The sequence below is a fragment of the Cibotium barometz genome, chromosome 3, assembly GCF_041138505.1.
Source record: "Cibotium barometz isolate CiBa-2024 chromosome 3, ASM4113850v1, whole genome shotgun sequence".
NCBI lineage: Eukaryota > Viridiplantae > Streptophyta > Polypodiopsida > Cyatheales > Cibotiaceae > Cibotium > Cibotium barometz.
This window is the reverse complement of record NC_141048.1, coordinates 11,168,139-11,183,283: the sequence shown is the minus strand read 5'-3', so window position 1 is coordinate 11,183,283 and position 15,145 is coordinate 11,168,139. Positions and strand designations below refer to the sequence as shown.

Genomic DNA, 15,145 nt, shown 5'->3' with positions numbered 1-15,145 from the left:
CAAGGAAGCTGTGGGCTTCCTTTTCTGCAACTGTCTTGAGCACATGCTCTATTAGGGGTAATGGATAGTGATCCCGTATTGTAGCGGCATTGACCCTTTTAAGGTCTACACACTCTCACACTTTTCTGTTCTTTTTGGGCACTATCACTATTCGTGAAACCCATTCTGTGTGCTCTATCTTGTAGATGAATCCGGTATCTATAAGTCTTTCTATCTCCTCCTAGACCATCTTGGAGTATTTGGGGTTCATAGGAGGGTACGTCCTTTGCTTTATTGGTCTCACTCTCTCTACCATGGGAATGGTATGTTTGACCACTTCTGGAGGTACACCCTTCATGTCCGTGTACTTCCATGTGAAGCAATCTTGAAATTCTATGAGGAGAGCAACCAGGTCTTTTTCTTCTTTAGCTAAGAGGTCTTCCCCTATGTAGATGGATCTTGGATCCTCACCTAGGCCTACCACATTAACTTCTTTAACTTTGGTTGGACCACCATGGGAGGTCCCTCGCTCTCCATCATGGGTTCTTTGGACCAAGTCGTATTGTACAAAATGATTGGCCATCTTGAAGGTCATGAAGTGCTTGGGGATTTGTTTGGTTTCCTTAGCTTTAGTGCTTTCTTATTCTATCTGTTTTTTGGCTTCCTTTCCTGTGAGTGCTAACTTTTGGTTGCGTGTTTTGCGCATGGAGCGACAAAGCTTTTGGGCTTTAGGTTGGGGATCAATGGGTTCCTTTAGTTCGAAAGGTGATCGTATTGATCGGAATGGAGACATTGGTGGTTTGCCAAACTTGGCCGAAGCATGCGTGCGCATCGACAACCCTACATATTTCAGCCAATGTGTTTCTGGGTCAGTAGGGAAGACATACATCTCTTTTTCAGAAAAACCATTGGGTTTTGCGAGTTTTACATGGATGGTTCCCTCGTGGTTCCTCCCTATTGTCATTCCAAGGCTCATAACTTGTGACTTTAGGCATCTTGGAAGTATGTCAAAGGTAGCAAGGATATGCATCCAATTCTCAGAGTCTTTCAGCTCAGGGAGAGGAGCAAATTCCTCGCTATCCCTCTTTTCATCAATCATCTAGTGACATGTTTAACATGAGTGGATTGTGGTGGATCGGGTTGTTGTTACCAAATCCTTTGCGAAGGGTTGGCCACTCATGGGATGGACTTTCCAAGTGCGCAGGTTGACCTTTATCATTTGGTCTTTCTTTTGGATATAGATATAATCCATGTCCTAGTCATGGATCATTTTGGTCTCTCTCATGAAGGGACGTCCTAGGATGCAATCATAAAAAACAAGCTGCTTGCCAAAGTTCATCACCACGAAGGTGTGTCGGAAGTTGGTCCTAAGGATCTTGATCTTCAAATCCCTCAGGAGGCCGATGGGCCTTGCAATGGCTCCATCATCAAGTTTCACAAGTAACATTGTGTCATCCATGGTAGGTGCTCCCCATTTCTCCCAGGATTGCTTAGTGACAATGCTCACTCCCACTCCTCCATCTAGGAAGGCGGTGACCTGAAGGCCATCGAAGGTTATGGGTAGTGCTGCATTTAGTTCATCTCCTTCAAAGTATTGCCCTAGTTTGTTGACTCAAACAGTGGGTGACACTAGTGTTTCCACAAGGCTCTATGAATTCATCCTCATCTGTCTCGTTAGAGCTATCTAGCTCTAACGGGCTCTTGCATTCCTGTTCCTAGGCGTCCTTCCATCTAATCCTTCAAATCTTTCCATAAGCTTGGGCTACCTTGGAATAAGGTGCCAATGGGGATTTTTATTTGAGAAGATAGAAAGGAGGAGAGACGTGCAATGTCTCTAGGTATAGATGTAGTTTCTTGAGCTAGATCACCCTTATCCGTGTTTAGGCTCTTGCGGGTGTATGGTATCACAACTTGGACTTCCATGTGAGTTCTCTTTGGGTGGTCATCTCCTAGGTTTTTGAGATATTATGTAACCAAGTTTCCAGGGTGGCTGGTATATACAGCTGTTGGTTACCACTCGAGGAGGTCTCTCAGAGGAGGTCTCTCAGAGGGTACTTGGTCTCATGGAAACCCCTATTATATTCTTGAGCTTCCTCAGTTGATCTATGTCGCAAATAAAGGGACATGCTTCAAGGTATGCCGTTTGAGGCTTATCCTCCAATTGAGCTTGACAGTTCCTAACCAAATCTTGAGCCACCTTTCGTCTTTCCTTTTCTTCAATGGGGTTAGGATATTTGGCTAACTTTCGAGGTAGTTGTTTGGGGTCTATTTGTCCTCTAACGAGAGGGGCTGAAGATAGTACTTTTTCCCCTTTAGAGACGAGGAGGTTGACTCATTGGTGGTTGTTTCATCTTTGGACCCACTCTTTATGACCGCACGGCTATCCCCCTTGCCTATCTTTGTGCCTTCTTCTTTCGCGAGAGTGCCTTGTCGCCGTGTTCTTTTTTTTAGGAATTCCTTTTGGGATATAAATTTTGCGTGTCTGAGGTATCCTTGATTTTGCAAGGTCAATGCCTTAGCTGCTGTTAGCAGCATGAGCTGTGGCCCTTCTTTCTACTTTGCATTCTAGCAACTACATTAAGAGAGACCATATGAATGAAGTCATCGTGCACTGAGCAAATTAATGCTTGTGCTAGGATTAGCTTCATGTGTTTTCCTCATTATGCTAGTTCTTAGTGGACAATCCTTGTAAATATGGTCTATTTCACACCTTGTGCATAAGGGAGTTAAGGAGGACGTACTGACAGGAGTACCAGATATCCCTTTGTTGACCGAACACTCAGCTACTCGGTGAGGTCTTGCACAGTGATAGCAGTGCAGGGGTGGTCGTTTGGCCATGTTATTCAAGTCATGTCCCTGCGGAGTTGGGGTTACTAGGTACACAGGGTACATCTAGTTCCCCTCAATCACATAGTGACTTAGGATCTAGGAGGCTCAAAGGTGATCCCTTTTGTAGCTTCCCCCTCATCACCCTCTTTGAAGATTTCAGTCAGGGTTAATTGACGAACGAGGGTGATTCGAGGTATAGTGGGGACTGTGGTGGTAGTACATACAGGGGGTGCTAAGGGCGGGTACCCTAAGAATTCCTCTCTAAGCCACTTCATGGCCTAGTTGAGGGTGCATTATGCAATAAGGCCAACAATTATCTAGTGTTTGCTAGCAAGGCTTGGGGTAGGGCTCGAGCTTGAGGGCTCGAGCTTGAGCAGCTCTTTGATGGTAACAATTTGTGGTTTCATGCCATCTTTGGCAGTAAGTGCAATAGAGAGTGTGACGGGGTCTCAAATGTGGACATTCCATGCTAGCTTGACAAATCGGGCACCATAGTAACCCTCTTTGGGTAAAGATGAGGGTTGCTGACCTTGGCATGTTCTCCAATGTTGGATTATTTGCTGCATCAAGGCTGCCATTGCCAACTGTTCTACTTGTTGTCCTAAGGAGTCCCTTTCCCTTTAGATCTTATGTTGGTGGTTTTAAAAGATGCCTCAGATGTGCCCTCATACAGTTCTTGGGAATGTGTTTCCTTGAAATTATCCTCAAAATCCATAGCACTCCTGTAGCATTTCTCAGAGAAGGTGTGGGCTAGAGCGTATAAGGAGTTGTGTAAGGGTACATCTTCAAGGCCCTCGAGGAACCTCCCAATCAACCTTTCATTAGAGAACTTGTTTCTGTCATTACAGTAAGAGTGGAGGTATCTCACCCTGTTGATATAGTCCCGAATGGATTCCCCATCCCTCTATTTCATGTTGTGTAGTTGTTTGATTGGGCTCCATCGGGTTGATGGCATGGATATCCTACTTTGATTGGGCTCCATCGGGTTGATGGCATGGATATCCTACTTTGAAGTGGCTTTATCCTCCACCTTTAGTGATCAAAACCACTACTTGGCTTTTCCATTGCGGGTGAGGCCGAAGGAACTCCCTTAACCTGGTCATCTACGTGGCCAAATGCCTAACAAAATTGATTGAACATTTCTAAATGTGGTATGGGGTCTCTAGCCCCATCGAACTTGGCAATTAACTTGAAAATGTGGGCTGGTTTGTTTCTCTCTTGTCCCTTCTTCAATTTTATTTTGTGTTGGTAGAAGCTTGGGTCAATGCATGGGCATATCTATGTAGCTCTTGGAAAATACATCTTTATACTGGGTCAACAGTTCTTGGAGTTTGTTTTTCATTGCTTCTTCTAGTTTTGTGCTGATTTTTACTATTTGTGTGGGTGCTCCTTTGTTCCCAGATTGAGCTTCATGAGCTCGTCTTCTTGTACTCGGATGGATTGCTGCTACTCCCTTCTTTGCAGCGCATTGCCTCCATCCATTCCTTTAGCCCTTTGGCTAATAGGTCTTCTTCTACATTCCATGAGGATTCAGCTTCTTCGGTTTGCACCTTTGGTACTATTTCTGTGTCACTTGCATTTTCTTTCCTTGAGGATTCGGCTACTTCTGTCTACTCCTATGACACTGCTTCTATGACACTGCTTCTATGACATTGCTATGACACTACTTCTGTCTGCTCCTATGACACTGCTTCTGTCTGCTCCTATGACACTGCTTCTCTATTAGTTGCATTTTCTGTTGCTAGTTTAGTACTTCTGCTGAGCACTTGGACACAATCTTTTCTATGTCTAGCTGCTGGAACAAGGATATGAGATGTGGGTTTTCTCTGAGGATTCTTTCCTCCTCATCTTCTTCGATCCCTTCCAGCATGTTTAGTCCTTCTGCATATAGTGGCTCGACAAAGGGAATCACTCCCCTCTTGGGATTTATGGAGATTTTTACCTTCTTTTTTCCTTTTCTGATTGTGGTTTACTCCATGTACCGATCGTGTTTGATCCTACCTTGTTAGAGCCATGGTCTTCCCAGCAGCATCGGGTATGATCCCTCATTTTCCATTTAGAGAACAAGAAATATTATAGCGAAACAATATCGAGTGATCTGAATGTGATCTTAGGGGGTCGACTCTATGTTGATCTGCCACCTTCACAGCAAAAGGAGCATGGTCATATTTTTAAAGGTGTAGGAACCAGTTTGCAAGAACTGCTTCTCAGATGGTCTATCAGCAGCAGCAGCCGCCAGAGAAAGTCGTGCACGTAGAGTGTGAAACTTGGCTACATAATCTTCTACTGGCATCATCTTCTGTTTCAGACTTCTCAGCTTGTTTTGTAGTTAAGAGTTAGTCTTGATAGTTCTAAATCTTTTGAGGAATGCTTCTTTTAGTGCATGGAAGGTGTGGAAGTGGTCCGAGTCATACTGGGATACCCATTCAGTTAGTATATCCCCGAATACGGCTTGGAAATAGTCTCACTTTCTTTCATCTCAGGAACATTGGCTCGAGTGTGATTTACCACAGCCTCATATTTCATGACATGTGTTAGGGTCTTCAGCCTTCTTACCCTTGTAGGTGGGGTATTTGTTGTTTTCGCATTAGTGAGCCATTTGATGCTGATGAATTGTGGAGAGATTGTTGGAATTATTCACATTATTTGGAATTTATGGATTTATTTGATGGATATTTATTTTATGTGCAAGCGAGATTGATCACCTCTAACTTGTCACATATTTTGAGCTTATATGTGAATGTTAGTGCAGATCAGTGGTGGGGTGGCAAGGTTAGTGTGCGGGACGTACATGGATTCATTGGGCTTGCTTCGACGGAAATCTATTGACGCATGGAACGTGGTGATTATTTATTCGACAGTGGCACTGATATTTTATGTGCACATTAGTGTGCAAAATTTTGATATATATTAGTTCTATTTTATGAGTGAACCTTAGAGTGTTCACACTTTTGTATTTAGGCTTATATGCAAGCCCAATGTGGAGATCCATATTTTTGGCTACATGTATTTTTGGCTCTTGCTTTTTGTACAAGGAAGTATATTTAAATACACCATGAAGAGGACGAGAGCCACTCTCATGGTGTGGGGGAGATTAAACCCAATCTTGTGTTGCGTGCATAGCTTTCTTCTATTTTAATCTTGTGTATTTTTTTCAAGTTGAATTTTAATAGAGGGCCAATCGTGAGCTTCCAATATTGGTATTAGAGCTAGAGAGCCAAGGAACACAAAGAATTGTGCTGCGTACTTTTCTTGTTAGAAATTAAAAAAAAGGTTGTGTATCGGGCACTCAGATGCCCCAGGACTGCTATCCTTTACGTGAAGGTGAGAGTCGTCTCGGCAGTGCACACTACTATAGTGGATGGTGCACCAGTCACCGGAGAACACACCGTTTACCGACCACCAACAAGCACCGGCAAACAGGCGACGGACGGCAAACCAACATGACAACTCCGGTGGATGGACGGGTAGCGCATGCACCGGGAGTGACTACTCCACACCTCCCTGCCACTCAAGCGTGGATGTCTCCTAAGAGACAAAGGCCATACCACTCCCTTTCCCCTTTATACTCATTTTTTTTCACCTTTCAACACTATGTGGGAATATTTGAGGCCTGCGTGTCACTCTGTGGGATGAGCCCGTGAGGAGAAGAAGAGCAAAAGAGAAAAGAAGAGAAGAAGGAAGAAAAGGAGAGAGAAGAAGTAGAGAGAGAAGAGGAGGGAAAAAGAAGAAGAAGGAGAGAGAGAGAGAGAGAGAGAGAGAGAGAGAGAGAGAGAGGTAGAAAAATAAATAAATAAATAAACATATATATATTCAGCATCGAATCAACATATTTATTTATTTTAACTAGCCTTATTAAAGCCTACTACTAAGCCTTTTTTAAGATCTTGCAAAAGTCTTGTTAAAGGCTTCTTTTAAGCCTCCTTCACATAGTTTTGACTGGGTTTTTCATCAGCAAAATTCAAATCAACTTCTGGCCTTATTGCAAGGGTTTCTTGTGACTTTTTCCATGCCCTTTTGAATGAGGAAATTTTTCTCGGCTTCAACAAATACCACAATTAATATGTATTTACTAATCACTTTCTCTGTCCAAGATTGAGATTTTTATAGATGTGATCATAATTCATCTCAAAGTCACAACAAGCCAACATTATCGAACAAATAGTCACTTCCACATTCTACTTGCTTCAACATCCAAAGGTATTTGGCGTACTAATTTTTCAATTATAATCGACATGCACGTAATTCCAAATTCAACTACTAATCCAAGTATTCTTCTTGTTGTGATGTATTTTGGCTTGACATTCATTGATATAATATTCAGTACATATTATTTTATACATGTATATACATTCAAATATTTCTTGTGTATATATAAATAAATGATATATAGTATTACTATTTAATTTGATTATTTTCACTATCCTTATACATACATACATACACACACACACGCACACACACACACACACACACATATATATATACTTCATATATATTTTCTATACACACACATATATATTCTTATTGTTAATTAATTACACTTGCATAAAGAACAATCATTTGTGTTTAAATCTTTATGTTTAACAAACTAAGTGACTCTTTTAGATAACAAAAGAGGTGAAACAACTCTAAAAAAACAACTAGTTGCTAGCTTGTTGATACAACTCTAAACTAAAAGTGGTCATGATAACAGGAGAACCTTTTCATATCTTCTATTCTAGAAAGAAAATATAAATTGGACCATCCGTGCTTATTGAGATCCATAAACTTCATCTTTAATAATGCGAATGCCATAATGCACATAACTCACTGAGGCCCTGTTGAGCATCCCCTGTTGAGCATATGTAATTTATTGTTTTCTCATAATATGATGGTGCTACTTAGACAACTTTCTAACTATAATATTTTTTTCTCTATCATACTGTATTTTTACTATAACAACACTTATTAATTAGAATGTCTAGACTCATTCACATATTTATAAATTTTTTGCATATACCATAATTGCTTCCCATGTTTCCCAATTATGCATTAAAACTGTTTTCATGCATCATAGTTATAGTTACAATTTCTTATCCATATATATGTAAATATGTTTAGTCTAAATATTTTTAATATGTACATAAGTATTTCACACACACACACACACACACACACACACACACACACACACAATTTCTTATCCATATACATAAGTATTTCACACACACACACACACACACACAATTTCTTATCCATATATATGTAAATATGTTTAGTCTAAATATTTTTAATATGTACATAAGTATTTCACACACACACACACACACACACACACATGATTTCTTGATATAAAGGGTAATTATTTTAGATGGAATGAATTCATCTTATTTTTACTTTATTTTGTTGCAAGTCATAAGACCTTAGGTGCTAGGGATAGCAAATTAAAGGTTGAAGGTTAAAGTCTGTTGAGAAACATCCAACCATTAAATTATCTCTTGGGTCTTTTAGAATAACTGCTAAGATCAATGACAATGCTTATCATTATTTTAGATGGAATGAATTCATCTTATTTTTACTTTATTTTGTTGCAAGTCATAAGACTTTAGGTGCTAGGGATAGCAAATTAAAGGTTGAAGGTTAAAGTCTATTGAGAAACATCCAACCATTAAATTATCTCCATGATTTTATGGGTCTTTTAGAATAACTGCTAAGATCAATGACAATGCTTATCATTTGTTCCTTCCTGACCATTGGAATATTCATAATTCTTTTCACATTAGTCTTCTTAGACCCTTTAAAGGTACACCACATTCTACCCCTATTTATGATGACCCACCTCTCTTAGAGGCTGATACAGAAATTTTAGTTCCAGAAGCAATTCTTGATCACGTGAGCAAACTACAACTCGTAATGGCAATGTTTATGTCAGATGTTTGGTTAAGTACAAGAATCATCCTGTAATAGAAGAATCTTTGTGGATTCCAGACCATGCCCTTGCCATCAGCCTAAATAGAGAATGCACACAAAAGCTCACTCTCTCACTCGGACAGTACACAATAAATGATGCCAAGCGCTCTGTATTACCGTTAAACTTGTACAATGCTATTCTACTTTAGACTAACTCTCTGTGTTCTCTATATCCCTCTATATATCTGTATTACCGTTAAACTTGTACAATGCTATTCTACTTTAGACTAACTCTCTGTGTTCTCTATATCCCTCTATATATCTATCTCCTAACTACTAAACTCCTTCCTTCTTTACTATCTTGGGAGGACCTTCTTCTTGTCCCATCCAGAGCCATTGTCCTTACTATTACAAGACTCATTATGTTATCAAAAGTACATATAATTACAATAGGTGCGCATGTGCATTGCCATCTGTGCACACAGCTCTTAGTGTACTGGCCTTTTATTGTCAGCCTAGGTTCTCTAGCCAGTTCCTTAGGTCCCACCAGTCAGCTCCTCTCTCGAACGTTCAACAATTTCTAGGTGTGGTCAAGCTGGATGAGAGTTGGACCTAGAAACCCTAAGGAAGTTGAAATGGGAGGAAAAGAAAAGCCAAACCTAAAAAGAAGAAGAAGAAAAGTGTTGCAACACTAGTCCAGGATAGTGTAAGTGAGGCAACAACAAAGAAAGCAGGATAGTGTAAGTGAGGCAACAACAAAGAAAGTGCAAATCTCTATATCCACCCCACTGTCCTTACCACCAAAACCTCAATTTACTATATTGGATAAAGCAGTTGTTCAAAAGAAGAAGATGGCTCTCATAATCAGAATGTACCTCATTGTCCTTACCACCAAAACCTCAATTTACTACATTGGATAAAACAGTTGTTCAAAAGAAGAAGATGTCTCTCAAAATCAAAATGTACCTCATCCAAACCCTTATGCATTACCCTATGAAGAGGGCGCAATTGTCATACCCCCAGAAGTGTAGTTACCAAATGATTTCAAAGTAAATATGTCTATCTTTGGAGCAGAAGCAAGCCAAGATCTAGATGATCACTTGAGGAGGTTTGTTATAGCAAGTGCACTCTGGGGCATCATGATGCCAATGTTAAACTAATGATGTTTTCAACTACATTGACAAGAATGGTAGAGATGTGGCTGCTTTGACAGTCGAGGAATTCTATCATAAATTCTATCATCTCATGGGATATGATGGTGAGAATGTTTTTACAAATGACCATTAATATCTATAGGTTCAATGTGTGGGTAACATGTAGCATGTGGCTATAGAACTACCTAATCTATACTTGAAAGAGCCTTTGTTAATGGGTTTGACATGGGAATCATGAACCGAGTGCACTACAACAACCAACCACTAGATTTGGCGATAGCCATCACTTAAGCAAAGTATTTTGATGGATGGAATTCGGCTACAACGATGGCATTACATTACCACAACTTCAATGCATGAGGGTATATCACACTAATATCAAGTTACCCAACTACCTATAACAATGGCATCATTGACACATGTGGCACCGGCTTTACCATCTACACCTTCCGAGGCAACACCAAGCTATATGCCAGTGGTACCATACCATACTCCATATAATATGCAAATGCTAGCTACCACTGTGTTAGTGCCTTAAACACCACTAGTGGCAACAATGGGAGCCTCTAATATTGGAGACGGTCTATGATGAGCAATCAGAAGCAAAAGTTTCATCCATGAGGGATATGATGAAGATTTACATGCACTAGATTGTAGAGATAGTTAAGATGCTATCCATCGAGATGGCATACCTAAAGAGACATGACAATTTGTGGGACATAAGAAGTGGACACGATCGACACCCTCGCACTGTGTATTGTAAAATGACTGTAGACAAAGTGGCCACTTAAGAGGCAATTGCCCCAATGTGAGGTGTGGGTTTTGCCAAAAGCCGGGGCATTGTGATGAAACTTGTTGGAGTAAACCAAAATATTAAAAGGGAAAAGGGCTAAAGGAGTCACCACCAAGCTTGGTCAATCATCGACCAATTGTTGTGGTGATCGTCAGGGAGTTGAAGGATCCAAGGTAGTCCTCAAGGTCAGTCAATCTAATAGGGGTGGTGCTTGATCATCTACCCTTAGTGCATGTGATTACAAGGGGTCAAGCCTCGAACCCTATTTTGCATCAAACTCGGTCACTCTCCATCGGTTTTCTTTTCTTTAAAAAAAATTTTGTTTTTCACCATTTGGGGACGCTTAAACAGCAGCTGCAAGTGTGGATTCTCAGTCACTATTGTGTGCCATGGAGGGTGTTGGCCATGGGATCTTCTTCATGCGCGAGGACGGGCCTTTTGTTTCCTGCCAGGGAGATCTGTGGGTCTCTGCGCTTTTCCTTGGAAAAACACAGGCACAGCAGCAGCTCGGCGCTTCCCACAGCAGCAGCAGCTGCTACTGGAACCTTCGCCTTCGGGCAAGAACAGGGTCACACGCTCTACACATCAGGCCTAAATTGCTCAGATGCAAGCCGACTTAGGGTTTCTCAGTCTGACCAGAACCTCCATGGAACCTCAACCTTGACCTCCCTCTTGAAGCACCACGGTAAGACCAAGTCTCTATCTGCTGGTAGACTCTTGCATGCCTTCATCATCAGGTCTAGTTATGATCATGATACATTTCTAGGAAATTGTCTCATTGACATGTATGGTTGCTGTGGAAGCTTAAAGGACGCCCAATTCATCTTTGACTCATTACCAAACCCCAATGTTTACTCATGGAATGTATTGCTCCATGCTTATGGCCAACATGCAAGCTTGGCAGACGCAAGGGCCATCTTTGAGAAAATACCTCACCCTGATGTGTGCTCCTGGAACACATTGATCAAATTGATTAGCCAGCATGGTTGTCTGGATGATACAAGAAGTGTATTTGGCAGGATGCCACAGCGGAATGTCGTGTCTTGGAATGCTATGATTGCAGCATCTGTGCGGCCGAAAGAACATTGCAGGGATGCTTTATATTTCTTTCTGCAGATGCAGCTTGAAGGTGTCCAGCCAGATAAGTTCACCTTTGTCTCTGTTGTTGATGCTTGCACGTCCCTTAGGTCCCTTGACACGGGGAAGATGATCCATGTTTCTGTTATCAGCTTGGGTTGCGAGCAGGATTTAATGGTGGGGACTGCTCTTGTTAACATGTATGGCAAGTGCGGGAAAACATCAGAAGCAACTAGTGTGTTTCAAAGAATGCCTTGCCCAGATTCTGTAGCATGGACTGCAATGATCGCTGCTTTCTCTCACAATGAGCAAGGCAAGGAGGCATTGGATTTATTCTACATGATGCTGTACAAAGGCATCAAAGCAGATAAAATCACTTATGTATGTGCTCTAGATGCATGTGCCAGTTTGTCAGCACTTGAAGAGGGGAAGGAGATACACTCAACAGTAGTGCAGCTCGAACTTGATAAGAACTCCGTTATAGGGACTGCCCTTATCAACATGTATGGAAAAGGTGGGAGTCTATCTGATGCAAGTGGAATTTTTGGCAAGATGTCTCATCGTGATGCTGTTGCATGGACAGTCATGATTGGTGTGTTTGCTCAAAATCAAGAAGGTAAGGGGGCTCTTCGTCTTTTTTATCAAATGCATTTTGAAGGTTTCAGCCCTGACGAGATCACATTTGTCTGTGCGCTTGATGCATGTGCTAGTTTGGCTACTGTGGAGGAGGGACAGATCATCTATAGTGCAATCCTTGACAAAGCATTGGAGCAGGATATAGTTATTGGAAATAATCTAGTTAACATGTATGGAAAATGCGGATGCCCACTTGAATCAAAGAGAGTATTTGATAGAATGCCTTCTAGGAACACTCTCACTTGGAATACCATGCTTGGAGCATTTGCCCTCAATGGATGTTGCAAGGAGGCCTTACATCTTTTTGATGAGATGAAGCTTAAAGGCATCAAATCAGATGAAGTTGCCTACCTTTGTGTTCTTAGTGCATGCAGTCATGCAGGGCACGTTGAATACGGCAGACACATATTTGTGTCTATGAACGTTTATAATGGAGTAACACACACAAAGGATCATTATGTGTGTGCAATTGATCTCCTTGGTCGAGCTGGACACTTGGATGAAGCAGAGATCTTAATTAACAGCATCCCATTTGCAAACTTTTCAATGGCATGGCTGTGCTTGCTTGGTGCATGCAAAACCCATGGTGACATAGAACGTGGAGTTCGAGCTGCAAAGTGGTGTTTCAACCTGGATCCGACAGATGCTGCACCGTGTGTGGCGTTGCTAAATATATACTCTGAAGCTGACAGGTGGGAGGATGCAGAAGAGTTACAGGAAGTTTCAATTTGAGGACCAAGGGATACAGAGATGTGTCTGTACATGAATTCCAGCAGGCTGAAATTCATAAGAAACTTCAGACTGTGGCATTGTGGTCAAATTGTTTCCCAAGTGCTATATGCCAACACTTTCATAGAAACTAATCTCATGCTTGGAATAGCTCTGCGTGGAATAGCTTAGTTGATGCAGCTGATTCAGTGACAACAGTTGCTTGAGACGCAGCCAAAGAACTTGAAGAGCAAGCTAGAGAGCCTCTGCTAAACCCTAATCCCAACTCTAATGGTTCACTAATAATCATGGTACATGCATCCTTGTCTAGGGATGATGCATATGATATGCAGAGTTGGCTGCTTTCCATACATGTGGATTGCAGCTGGCGACCTGTTCTCCTCTTTAACAATCACATAAGTGGGACCAGCCACCCAAATCTGTATACAAGGTGCAGTCAGCTTTTGGACTGCATATGCATGTGAAAAGCAGCTGCATTAGTGGTATCAGCAGTTCCAAACAGTCCAAGTGCAATCTATCCTAGGTCCACAGGCCCTGTGCAATCATAGAGAACGTAGATACCTCAGAGGTGGATGCATCAAGGTTGGGTGTAAGCGCTTTTCTCTCCCAACTCCGCATTGTGAGATGACCATCGCCAAGGAGCATATTTTTCCCCATCTTTGCTTCTTTAACCTTCATCTTCCAGGAGCTACATGTGGTGCAGCTGATTCAGTGACAGTTGCCAGAGACCAAGCCAAAGAACTTGAAGGCCAAGTCAGAGAACCTCTGCTAAACCCTAACCCTATCTCTTACAGTTCACTAGTAATCATTGCACATGCATCCTTGTCTAGGGGTGCAAAGTTGGCTGCTTTTTTCATGCATGTGGATTGTGTTAGAAGTCATCTCCTGTCTATATTCATACACCAGGGCCTCTGTTGTGGGTGTGCCCGCCCTGTATAAGGTGTTTTATCATTTTTCCACACTCCTCGTATTTTTCCCTATTTTTTCCATTTTTCCCTAGTGGTGGGAGGGTTGCCAGAGGATGCCAGGAGCACTCCAGTGCTGGCCGACTGCATGTTTATCAGTCGTGGGCTACTGGGCTGCTGGCCGACTGGAGTTCCTCAGTCGTGGGCACCTGTCTACTGGCAGTCGTTGTGGGACCATTTTCAGCAGTCGTGGGCACTTCATGTGCTGGCCGATTGCTCTTCCAGAGATGTATATATAGGCCCCTTGCCCCCACCACTTCCTCATTCAATTTTATCGGGATCTTGTGTATAGAGAAGAGTTTACACACCTCTCTCTCTGTGTTTCTTGTGCTGTTTATTTTCTGCAGTCTACTTGCTCTTGTCTACCCAAGTTTGGTTATCATTTCCGCTGCATATTCTGACATGGTATCAGAGCCCTAGGCTCTAGACAGATCTTGGGCGTTTTTCTGAGCAAGAGGGGGAGCGATAGGCTGCTGATTGGTGGACTGTTTTGGGCTGAACGGGAAGAGAAGGTGCAAGAGGAAGGCGGGCCAAGGTGCTGGACAGCCACTTGCAGGTTTACAGATTTTTTTTTCCCACCCACCCACCCTTTCAGGTTACTCTCCGCGATGGCAGATTTACTAGAGATGGCTGAGAAGCACATGAAGATTCCGACTCTCCCCATGTTCCCAGTGGATCGTCAGTTGGACGGGTCCAATTACGGCATCTGGAAGGTCATGATGGAGTCGGTTTTGGAGTCATATGACCTTGCTGATTTTATTATCATCGAGGTGCCACGGCCGGAAGCTGAGGAAGGGGAGTTATTATCGACGAGGAAGGACTGAGAGGCACAGGCACACATGTGGGATCGTGTCAACGCCAGGGTCCGGTCGTTTATTTTCCTCAATTGCACACCACAAGTGATCAATCATGTGAAGCACATGACGCTGGCGAGAGGCATATGGGAGCACTTGGCTTCTTTGTATAACAGGGTGTCACCCATGAAACGGATCTCCTTGGAAGTGCAAATGCGGGTTATGAACCCTGCAAAGTCTTCGACGATGCGGTAACACATTAACAAGCTGCAGGCCCTTCAGCAGGAAGTCCTACAA

General features: G+C 42.3%; 1 protein-coding gene across 4 annotated transcripts; it reads left to right on the top strand.

The window, feature by feature from the left end:
• The first annotated feature begins 10,996 nt into the window (after nt 1-10,996).
• On the top strand, nt 10,997-14,363 carry LOC147639707 (pentatricopeptide repeat-containing protein At2g13600-like). 4 transcript variants are annotated; one of them, XM_086773035.1, is made up of 2 exons: nt 10,997-12,340; nt 12,435-14,363. In XM_086773035.1, the coding sequence occupies exons 1-2, from the start codon at nt 11,053-11,055 to the stop codon at nt 12,503-12,505; spliced, it is 1,359 nt and encodes a 452-aa protein (XP_086629161.1). In that variant the 5' UTR covers nt 10,997-11,052; the 3' UTR covers nt 12,506-14,363. The 4 variants fall into 4 exon arrangements, with proteins under 4 accessions (XP_086629161.1, XP_086629138.1, XP_086629152.1 ...); XM_086773026.1 differs by having other exon boundaries at nt 11,024-11,332; nt 11,458-14,363; XM_086773019.1 differs by having other exon boundaries at nt 11,052-11,332; nt 11,451-14,363.
• The last annotated feature ends 782 nt before the right edge of the window (nt 14,364-15,145 follow it).

What these genes read in the sequence shown, in the direction of transcription:
- LOC147639707 (XM_086773012.1), top strand. Translation starts at nt 11,053, where the DNA reads ATGGGATCTTCTTCATGCGCGAGGACGGGCCTTTTGTTTCCTGCCAGG.